This window comes from Candoia aspera, chromosome 17 (genome assembly GCF_035149785.1).
Source record: "Candoia aspera isolate rCanAsp1 chromosome 17, rCanAsp1.hap2, whole genome shotgun sequence".
Taxonomy (NCBI): domain Eukaryota; kingdom Metazoa; phylum Chordata; class Lepidosauria; order Squamata; family Boidae; genus Candoia; species Candoia aspera.
The window spans coordinates 9,681,144-9,691,668 of NC_086169.1; the positions used below are offsets into that span (position 1 = coordinate 9,681,144).

The 10,525-nt window shown below is 52.8% G+C and overlaps 1 protein-coding gene across 2 annotated transcripts; it reads right to left on the minus strand.

Annotated features, from left to right (window-relative positions):
- Positions 1–833: 833 nt before the first annotated feature.
- Positions 834–8,832, minus strand: LOC134506571 (RNA-binding protein 4-like). Of its 2 annotated transcripts, XR_010068819.1 has the most exons (4): positions 8,641–8,832; positions 5,373–6,378; positions 4,433–4,495; positions 834–3,530 (listed from the first exon to the last, which is right to left on the minus strand). XR_010068819.1 is itself a non-coding variant. In XM_063316811.1 (3 exons), the coding sequence occupies exon 2, from the start codon at positions 6,343–6,345 to the stop codon at positions 5,395–5,397; it is 951 nt and encodes a 316-aa protein (XP_063172881.1). In that variant the 5' UTR covers positions 6,346–6,378; positions 8,641–8,832; the 3' UTR covers positions 3,925–4,495; positions 5,373–5,394. The 2 variants fall into 2 exon arrangements, 1 of the variants encoding a protein (XP_063172881.1); XM_063316811.1 differs by lacking the exon at positions 834–3,530 and having other exon boundaries at positions 3,925–4,495.
- Between the last annotated feature and the right edge of the window lie 1,693 nt (positions 8,833–10,525).

A 10,525-nucleotide genomic window follows, 5' to 3' on the forward strand; every position in this document is an offset into this window, starting at 1 on the left:
ATTCAACCCTCTTTTTGGGAGGGGATGTGCAGGTCATTCCTTCAGAAAGATGGAAAGATGCGTAAAATAAAATAAGAACATCTGGAACGGCTGCACCACCAGCTGCAAAGTCAGCTGAAAAACATCACCCTGCCAGATTTATAAGAATGAGGCAGAAAAACAGATGCCTCTATCACAAGGGAAGTAAAAGAGAAACAGCATTAGTCTTGAGGTCTTTCTGCCATGTTCAAAGGAGCACCTTGTGCAGGCAGGAAAAAAGAGATTGCTTACCTCTTGGGCTCCCCTGCCCCAGAAGCATTGGGCTCGGATCTGCCTTGCGGGGTAGAAATCCATCAGCCGTAGGCCCAGATTCTTGTAACTTGCTGGTGGGGAAGGGACCATATTTGGGAGAGGGAGGGAAGGAAGTGGGGAAAGGAGGGAGGAGAATCTAAAACCAACCAGCATTTCTATTTTACTGCAGAGAAGCTAAGCTTTTGATCTTAGGACAGAGAAACTCAGCTGAATACATACTGACACCCAGTCCCTGTTCCCACAATGGGCCGAACTGAGTCAATGGGCTATTGTGTTGTGAGAACGCAGAAAGGGGACAGTTGAACCTGTCAGTTTGCTGCCGGTTTGGATGGGAGGAAGAATTTGGCTCAATCCTGGCAAGACTGAGTGGCTGGGGCTGTTTGGGCCCTGCCTCTGGGTCAGGGACGTTTTCACCGTTGTGCTCAGATGGGGCTGCATGTCCCCATTTGAGACTGGCATGCAACGTGGTGGCGGGGGAGGGTCATCCTGGACATGCAACTCACCTGGTGTTCCAGTTCTGCCCTTTCCTTCACCGGGAGCCCCTCCGGACAGACACTCACACCCTGGTCACCTTGCGGTTGGATTACTGCAATGAGCTCTGCATGGGACTACCCTTGAAGACCATCTGGAAGCTACAGCTGGTTCAAAATGCAGCAATACAAGCAGTAATGGGTGCTTCTCCTTATACCCATGTGTCATGGCTGCAATGCAAGCTGCACAGGCTGCCCATCAGTTTCCGGGTGCAATTCAAGGTGCAGGTCATCTATATACTACTAAAACTCTTATGTCTGTTTGATACTTTGTAACCTTTAACTGGGTAAAATGGTGCATCGTAGGGTGACAATTTTTGAACCAAGGTACCTCAAATAGGCTAACTTACAGAATGCGTCCAAAATCCGGGACGCAGGACTCCCATGGAATAGAAATTTGGCAAATGTTATAAAACATTTTATGACATAATTTTTTTCATAAAGCATAATTCAACTCCAGATGTTTGACTGGGCTATACAGTTCAACACAGGCTACTTTCAAAGCAGGTGCATCTCTAACTATCTCCCTGAATTTTTAAGAACTTTTCCAGGACATTAGAAGCTCTGCCATTGTTGAAGGCACTGAGGAATCTGGTAAGGAAATAGCTCTGAAACGATGACCCAACGGGCCACAGGTTGTCTAGTCGCCTATAAAGCCCTACAGGGCATAGGGCCTGGTACCTTGAGGGACTGCCTGCCTCCAGTTGTTTCTGCCCCCTGCCCCAGTATGTTCAGGCAGCGTGGGTGCACCCCAGGCCCCCTCCATTAAACATTGCCATCTGAGGAATGTGCCTTCTCTGTCATAGCCCCTGCCATCTGGAATAGCATCCCCCCTGGCAAGATACGTACGGCACCCACTTTCCAAGGTTCTGGAAGGCCCTGAAGATCTGGCTTTGTTCCCAGGCCTGGCGCTAGTGTGCCAGTGCAGCCCGTCATGGGTTTTTGACTGTTGTGGCAGTCTACTTGTCCAGGCAGCTATTGTTTTAAATGTACATTTCATAAGCAAGCTGCTCAGAGTCTTTTGGAGGGAGGAGCTATAATAAATCAAATAATAATAAATAATATCCCATGGGGGGGGTTCACCCAATACCCTGAGCCATAAGCTAACCAAACAGGCTAGAACCACTTGACCTCCAAAGCACATGAAAAACGAACCAGTTTGAAAACTATCCAAGCCGTTCTGTGAATGCAGGTGTCACATTTGTAACAGACCTGGCTAAGCGTGTTGAGAACGCAACGGTGTTAGGATTACAACTCCCAGAATTCTCCAGTCTGGGCACCCTAGCACATCTGGCAGCACCAGGCTGGTGCCCACACTGCAAACTTTGGGCACAGTTCTCAAGCCCTCCCCAAAGTTGCTGTTAGTGGCCACTTAACATTTGATTTAACCGAGCTGCTAGAGTGGCTAGACTTGGCTGTGGGTTGTGTGAATGTGGCCTTGATCTCAGACCCTGCAGACATAGCCCCAGATGGGTGAACGAACCCTTTCTCTCGCCTCCATCTTTCCTCTTATCCTCACCAGAAGACTGAGAGACAGCTATAGGCAGCCAGCTTGTATTTTGGTGGCTGAGAGTGGCGTGAGGTTGTGTGTGGCCTGCCAGTTGCCCACCCTATTCCCAAGTCGCCTTTAACATGGCTGCCCTCCCCCCCTCCTTTCTCTGTTAAGGTACTCCTCCTTATGCCAACCCGTCACCTACCCACCAAAGTTGTCTTCTCTCCTGGCCCCTGCAAGGGGTCATGATCCAGCGGCTGATCGCAGAAAAGCACAGAGCCAGTTGTCCCAGGTCAGTAGTGGGGGGATGCCTGGGGGGTGGGGGGTGGAATTTCTTCCAAGGAGCAGGCATTAAGGGGGAGAAACCATATCGCAGTCTAAACCAGCTTTCCATCATCTGAAGGGAGCCCAGAAGTTTGGGACTTCAACTCCCAGAATTCCTAGCAAGCTCACAGCCTGTCTGGAATTCCAAGTTCCAATGTACAGGCAGTTCTTGACTTACGACCACAATTGGGACCGGAACTTCCATTGCTAAGCGATGCAGTCGTTAAGTGAGCCGCGCCTGATTTTACGACCTTTTTTGCTGTGGTCATTAAGCGAATCTCACAGTTATTAAACATATCCGGCTTCCCCCATTGACTTTGCTTGTCAGAAGCCAGCTGGGAATGTGGAAAATGGTGACCCTGGGATGCTGCAACCGTTGTAAATACATGCCAGTTGCCAAGCACCTGAATTTTGATCATGTGATCGCAGGGACACGGTGACAGTTGTAAGCGCAAGGACTGGTCACAAGTCATGTTTTTCAGCACCATCGTAACTTTGAACAGTTGTTAAATGAATGGTCGTAAGTTGAGGACTACCTGTATCTCAAATTTCTCAGGATTTGGAAGCTGAGGGTTGATACAGGGTGCAAAAACAGCAATTCCAATAGAAGGGAAGGTATGTGACTCAGGGTTCAGCTGTTGGGTTCTTGGTATTCTCAGAGCTCCGAGAACACCAAGAGCCCAAGAGGAAATAGCAATTTTCAGAACACCCCGTGTGTTTTCCAGTGCCTATTCTAAGAGTGTGACAGAAGGACAGGATATTCCCTTTGGGTACTCGGAGAACCTTCTGAGTTCTTGTCAGCAGAACAAAAGGCGCTGCGTTGCTTCGGATCAGCTCTCCCTGCTTGGAGGATGGGGGGGCATCCGAAATCCCCTGGCTTCTTCCAGAAACAGCTGTCCACAGAAAAAGAGAAATCAATGGAGGGGGGGGGAACAGGATTAAACAGCATCAGTGGCCTGGCAAGGATGTGGGTTAGTTTCAAAGCCAAGCGACGGAATCCGGCATTCACACAAGACCACGGCTTCGGATTGCGCAACAATTCGGCCAACTCTCGCTGCTGGGAAGGGAGTTACGGCCCCCTCGTGGGGCAGGAGGAGGTGCGGACGGCCCTCTTTCCGGAAAGCGAAGGGGAGGGAGGCGGCGGAGGTGGGAGCGCGCAAATCTGGATCACCAGTTCCGTCCCATGCAGACAGAGGAGGGGGAAGCAGGAGGCAGAGGTGAAGTTGGATCGAGGCGGGGAGGGGGCATCTCATTAAAACGCTAATTTTACGAGGCGGACGCGAGAGGTTCTGTAAAAGCCGTTTAATCGTTAACATCTTAAAAATTGGGGAGAGGGGAGCGAACAATTTGCTGCGATGACAACCAATTCCATTAACCAGTTGTACAAAATTAAAACTAGAACAAACGAAAGAAAGAAAGAAAAAGTATCTATCAAACCAATGAGCACCCAAGAATACAGCAAAGCAAAAAACGAAAGCCCGTTTTAGGGAGCCCGGCGTCTCGGCTGCAGGGATCGAAGCTTAGCACGCAAAACACAGAGCAAGCAAAGATTGGAGCTGGCGGAGGGGGGTCAAAGTGTGCAAAGGCCTGCGGCATTCCGGGCCCGAGGGAAGAGTTCGGAAAAACCGGACACGAGCAAAACCGTCTTCGGCCCATCGCAGTTTCGCAAGGCGGGGTTGGCGTGGCAGTTCTTCAACCGGACCGGATCGAAACGTGGGGGGAGGAAAGAGGGAAGGAAGAGAAAGGAGGTGGGGTAGGAGGAAAGGAGGGAAACACAAAATGCAGCATCACCAACCTTGGGAGTCAGTGCTTGGCTGATCGGCCAGGAGACGTTGCGCTCAGTCTGCCCAGGAAGAGCCTGTGAAGAAATCTACGTAGGTTAGGGATGCGCATTGACCGCCGGGCATGCACATCGACACAGAAATAGCAGCCCCGCCCAGCAGGCCATCTGGAAACAAAAGGGCTGCTTGGAGGGTGCCAAGTGGGGGAAGAACAAGGGTGGGGATCCCAGGGCCTTCTGGATACAGATGAACTACAATTCCTCTCAGCCACAACCAACACAGCCTAGGGGAGAAGTGGTGGGACTAACTGTTTGCCACCCTCTGGGCCGATCCTGGTTCCTCACCTCCGGGGAGGGTTGACAGACAAAAATGCAGACATACAGGTAGTCCTTGACGTACGACTGTTTGTTTAACGACAGTCCAGTTACGATAGCCTCGGAATGGCTGAGCATCGCAAGATGTCGTACCATCCCCCCATGGTCACATGATTGCATTTCGGGTGCTTGGCAACCAGCTCACATTTACAACTGGTTGCAGCATCCTGCAGTCACCTGATTGCGTTTTGTGACATTTTTTGCCTTTTTCTTTCACTTAACCACCATGGCGATTCGCTTAACGACCCATGATTCGCTTAACAAACGTAAAAATGGTCATAAAATCAGTTCCAGTCACATGGTGACTTGACTTAGGACCGCAATGACTTACGATGGAAATTCCGGTCCCAATTGTGGTCGTAAGTCGAGGACTACCTGTACAAGCAAGCTGGGTACAAACACCCTGCCTTGTGGGGGCATTTGCTGATCCGACTTCGTGGTCGGATCAGCCCTGCCAGAACTCGTCTGTTATTATTCACCCGCAGGGGACAGAGAGAGGGCAGAAACAGGAACGCTTGCCCCTTTTGCCCTCCGGCTCCCCGCCCCCTCCCCACGCAACCGAGCATCTCTGGACACTTACTGCTGGACGGGATGCAGCACACTCAAAACGTCTGGGCGTACTGAGCAGCATAAGCGCTGGCGTACCTCTCGTAGTACTCTGCCACATTGTAGGCGGTTCCTAGACTGTACTGAGAGTACGTGGCAGCAGCTGCAGCAGCGGCGTACCCAGGTTGGCTGTAGGCGTGGCTGTACGTCTGGTTTGCTGCGGCAGTTGCAGCGGCTGCAGCAGCTGCAGCCGCAGCCGCGGCATAGGGGTCAGCATACTGGGCCACTACGGCGGTGGGGGTGGATGTCCTCCGGCCCACAGGGCTCCTTTCTCTGTAGGCAGCTGGGGCAGGGGGCAGGGCTCGGTCATAAGCTGCTCGCGCTCGGTCATACAGCTCGTACGTGTACTGGTCGCAGTACTCCCGGTCGTACCAGGCCCGGGGACAGTAGGCCGAATAGGTGGCCGCTGGGGGGGGCACGCGTCCCCTGGAGAAGTAGTAGCTGGGGGTCGGGGTGGGTGTGGTGGGCACGGAGGCCCCCTTCGTGGCTCGGAGGGAACTGTTACTCTTGGAAAGGGTCACAAAAATTTTCTGATCCTCCAGGGGGGTGTCATTGAGATTCAAGATGGCGTCCATGGCTTCCCGCTCCTTGGCCATGTGGACGAAGGCGAAGTTCTTGACAATATCGCACTCCACCACTTTGCCAAACCGCTCAAAGAGCTGGCGGATCTGGGCGGTGGTGGCCTTGGCCGAGACATTTCCCACGTAGATCTTGGTGGCGTTGCGGATCTTGGAGGTGGCATACTCCACAGTCAAGTGGGCCCCGTAGAATTCGCTCTTGTGCAGGGTGCTGATAGCCTGGTGGGCCTCGTCCTCCTTCTCCATGTGGACAAAGGCAAAATTCTTCAAAATGTCACACTCGTTCACCTGCCCGTACTGCTCAAACAGCTTCCGCAGCTCTTCGGCCGTGACCATGGGAGAAAGCCCCCCAACAAAGATCTTCACCATGGTGATGCTGGGGGCACTCCCTGCCAGGAATCCCTGGAAAGCAAGAAAGGAAGAAGGGGGAAAGAGTGAATCCAAAGAAGTCCACACCTTACCCTTAACCCTGGTCAGTTGAACAAGACAGCATACACAAATCTGGTTCGTTTTAATCTCGGACAGGGGTAGACACATTGGATTAGCTTGTTGTGCCAAGCCAGTCTCTTTGGCTCGTTCACACCTAGAGAATGGATTAACTCAGTCATCATATCAAGTGCGCTGTGTGAAGTGAGCCCCTTTCCCAACCCAGTTTAATGCAAGCTGGTAGACAGAATTCTGGTGCCATCCATGGTGGGTCCTAAATAGCATCCCGATTTTCCACACATTGGCTGAGGAAGCTGCCAATTATCAAACCAATCGCCTAGCTCCACCCTGTCTACAAGACAATGCAGTTCCATCATCCTCAGCCGTACCCACACACATTTATGGCACTTCCTGACTGGGAAGAAACTTGAAATCTGCAAATTCCAGTGAAGATTTCAGAAGGGGGAAGGAGGGACCCCATTATTTTCCAGGAAAAGAATTCATACCATTGGTTTATCTAGCTCACTATGCCCTGCATCCGAGGTGGGCAAATCCTGGACCATGCAGAATCACAGAATGGAAGGTTGGAATGGAACTTGGAGATCATCTAGTCTACCCCCGCCTTGCAGGGATCCAATGCATGTCCCCCTACACACACCTTTCTACCATCCATGAAGCCCTCCCACATTTACACAAACACCCACATTCTGGCTCTGAGCTGTCAAATTACCAATTAAGAAAATGTCAAAGTAGCACCAATCTGACTTTCTAGTCCTCATGATTCTGAATAAAGGACCGCTTAAAAAGGAACCCAGGAAGCTGACTTGGACCCGTCTCCCCATTGCCTTCACTGGTTGGCACTGATTTTTCATGGCGGTCCAAAAACGCCAGGGACTGAACAAGGACAGTTTCACCTCCAAAGCCACAAAGCGATAATTCCTTGCCATGGCTTGAAATGCAAAGAAAGGAGATTCTGGCTGAACACAAGAAGGAATTTCTTGCAGTAAGAGCTGTTAAACCGTGAACCATCGGCCTAGGACACGGGTGGACTCCCCTTGCTGGAACTTTCTAAATTTAGGGCCAAGTGCCCATCTGTCAGGGACGGTTTAGCGGTTTCCTGCACTGAGCGTGGGGTTGGACTAGATGACCTTGGAGACCCCTTTCAATGCATCCATTCTAGGTCTCTGCTGTAGGAAGCTCTCATTATTAGGCTAGTTCACTGAGAATCAGAGGGGGCAGCCTTTGAGCCTCCAGATGTTGTTCAGCTACAACCCCCAGCATCCCTCACCAGCTGGGTCTTCTGGGAGTTTACAGATGGCTCCCTTTTCCTAGTTTTCAGGCCAACCAGCCAATCTGGTTGGGCAATTTGTGCCCTCCAGATGTGCAGCATTTCAACTCTTTGATTTTGGAGAATCTCTCACCAGCCCAACATCTTTTGAGCAGGAGGGCAGAGAGAAGCCACCTCCAGCTGTTGAGCAGAAGGCCAGGCCAGGCCAGCTGGGCTCCTCCAGATGTCCGATAATCAGAGCCTACCAACCCCAAGCAGCAGCCCCTCCCCAGAGGCCGATGGAAGGGGTAGGCTGCAACATCTGGAGGGCACCCGCTTGCCTAGCTTTGCAAGACAAGGGAGCTCAGCTGGCCGAGATTGAATTCCTTCCTTCGGGGCACTAGACAGACCGAATGGGCTGTGTGGGCCAAACACACTGAAGGTCTGGTGTTAGGGGTCACGGTGTCCCTCCATGACAGGGGCACCATGACCCCTAACCCAAAACCTACTCCATCTTGAGCCACGTTAGCATGTCGGGCCATCCTGGTCAAAGGATCCCTCCCCAGATTCCCACCTCTCCCCTTTCCTCCCCCATGAAGATCCCGGCTCGCCCAGGCCCGCTTCCTCTGCCCACCTGGCGCCTGCCAGATGTTTGGACTCCCATCGTCCTCAACCGGACTGGCTAAGGATGATGGGGACTCGAGCCGGCCCCGTCCAGAGTCGAGGCCCCCTTCCCCGCGGCCGCCCTTCAAAGGCTGGGCAGGCGGGCCCCCGGGGGCAGGGCGGGGGCGATGCCCAGAGCCGCGGCGCGGGGGGCGCGGGGAGGACGCGCGGTCCGCGGAGCGCCGGGCCAGCCGCTGCCCCGCGCCGCATCCGGGTTGCGCCGGACGGGGGCAGTTTGCGGGGGGGGCCCTCCTGCCCATCGGCCCCCGGCCCATTGCACCATCGCTCCAGCGCCTCCCCCGACTCACCGGGCCGGATTCCCGCCTGCGCCTCTTTCGTGCAAAGCAGTGACCCCCGCCTTTTCCTCCTTCTTTCTGTCTTTCTGTCTTTCTGTCTTTCTTTCTTTTCCTGCCTCAACCTCCCACCCGGGCTCGGGCGACGGTGAAGCTGCCTAGGACTGCGCCATGTTGGGCTCCTTCTGGGTCACGTGACTCGAGGGGGGGTCGAGGGGCCGTCCGTCCCCTAGCCACGCGTTCTGGGGCGGAGCGGGGGTCCGAAGACCGGGAGTTTACGCCGGTCGCACGTGTGAACGCTGGCGTTCGGAACGGCGCGGCCCAGCGCGGCGGATTTTGCAGTGTAGATACACCCCACCCCCGGGAGGACCCCTGTGCAGGGCTGAGTCTGGGGAGGAAAAGAGGCGGTTTTCGGTTGGCCGCTGCGCCGGGACGGGATGGGGAAATGTAATGGTGCGCTCATTCACCCGATCCTGAATCTGCCCTCCCATCCAGCGGCTGCCAATAGATTGCAGTGTTGCTCAACCTTGGCCGCTTGAAGATGGGTGGACTTCAACTCCCAGAGTTCCCCAGCCAGCCATGCTGGCTGGGGAACTCTGGGAGTTGAAGTCCACCCATCTTCAAGCGGCCAAGGTTGAGCAACACGGCGAAAAAAGATGGTGGTGTAGTGGGTGTGCTATCCCAGCGCATTCACCGTTTACTCAATTAAGCCCTTTTCCTGGATTCAGACAACACATCGTACCAGGAATCGTCACACAACCACTGGGGCCTGGGACTCGATGGGATTGGAAAGACACACCGTTGAGCCATAACCCAGCCTTCCTGGATTCCTGTAACATGCTTAAGCCAGATTAATAAAAATATAAAAGCTGTTTTTCCAACAACAGATTTAGCCTCGGATTCGCTCCATATGCTGAAATTCACCTTAAGGGCCGGGTTTGCACAATAATCTAAGCCATGCAAAAATGAAGTAAAAATAAGCCAGTTTTGTTTCTGCAAACAGCAACAGGATGCGGTTGCGTGAATATAGCCAAACGTATGCCAAGATGAAGGCCGGGCTGCCCCAGCCTGCCGAACCACTAACTATCCAACTAGGTGTTGCTGTAGTGAGGAGCAGGTTGTGTGAACTCAACTGCTATCCACTTTGTTTGAGGCTCTGAAACGTCCTAGCCTAGTCTGGCTGGGAAATGCAGCTTCCCAAGCAGAAGCGGGACTGATGGGAACATCCAGTCTTTCTGTTAAAAATTCTCCATTGGCTCGCAGAGATATTGCAAGAAGTTGCTGGTCACAAGGAACGTCTTTGTCTGTCTAACTCTCCAACCCCACGTCTCCCAGATGAGGGGACTTCCACTCCCAGAATTCCCCCCACAGCGTGCCTATCGCTGAGAATTCTGGGATCTGAAGTTTGCACATCTGGAAATCGCCCAGGTTGGGAAACAGGGCACTAGCCCATGTCTGACTGACCAAGGTTTACTGCAGAAACCCCACTGCCTGGGTTCACACCGTGCCCGACATCACAAACCAGCCAATCCCATTTGAGCTTATCTGGTTGTGTGAATAGGAATAGAGAGGCCCGACATCCATAACAGCATCGGGTAAAGGTATTAAAATCCTGATATCTTCCTGCTTGAGCTTCCAATTACTTTGTAGGGCAATCTTTGTTTTTTTGGTAACTTTGTAACTTGTCACGAAGAGTTTATTCCACCGTGTCCTGCCTGCTTGCATCACAGTCCTGGCTGATCTTACACTCATCACAACAACACTGTGGGCTGAGAGAGAGGGAGAGGGGGTGACTGGCTCAGCATTACCCGGAGAGCTTTGTGGTCAAGTGGGATTTGAACCCAGATCTCCCTGATCAATGATGGCTGGCAGGGGAATTCTGGGAGTTGAAGTCCACCCA

What these genes read in the sequence shown, in the direction of transcription:
- LOC134506571 (XM_063316811.1), bottom strand. Translation starts at nt 6,345, where the DNA reads ATGGTGAAGATCTTTGTTGGGGGGCTTTCTCCCATGGTCACGGCCGAA.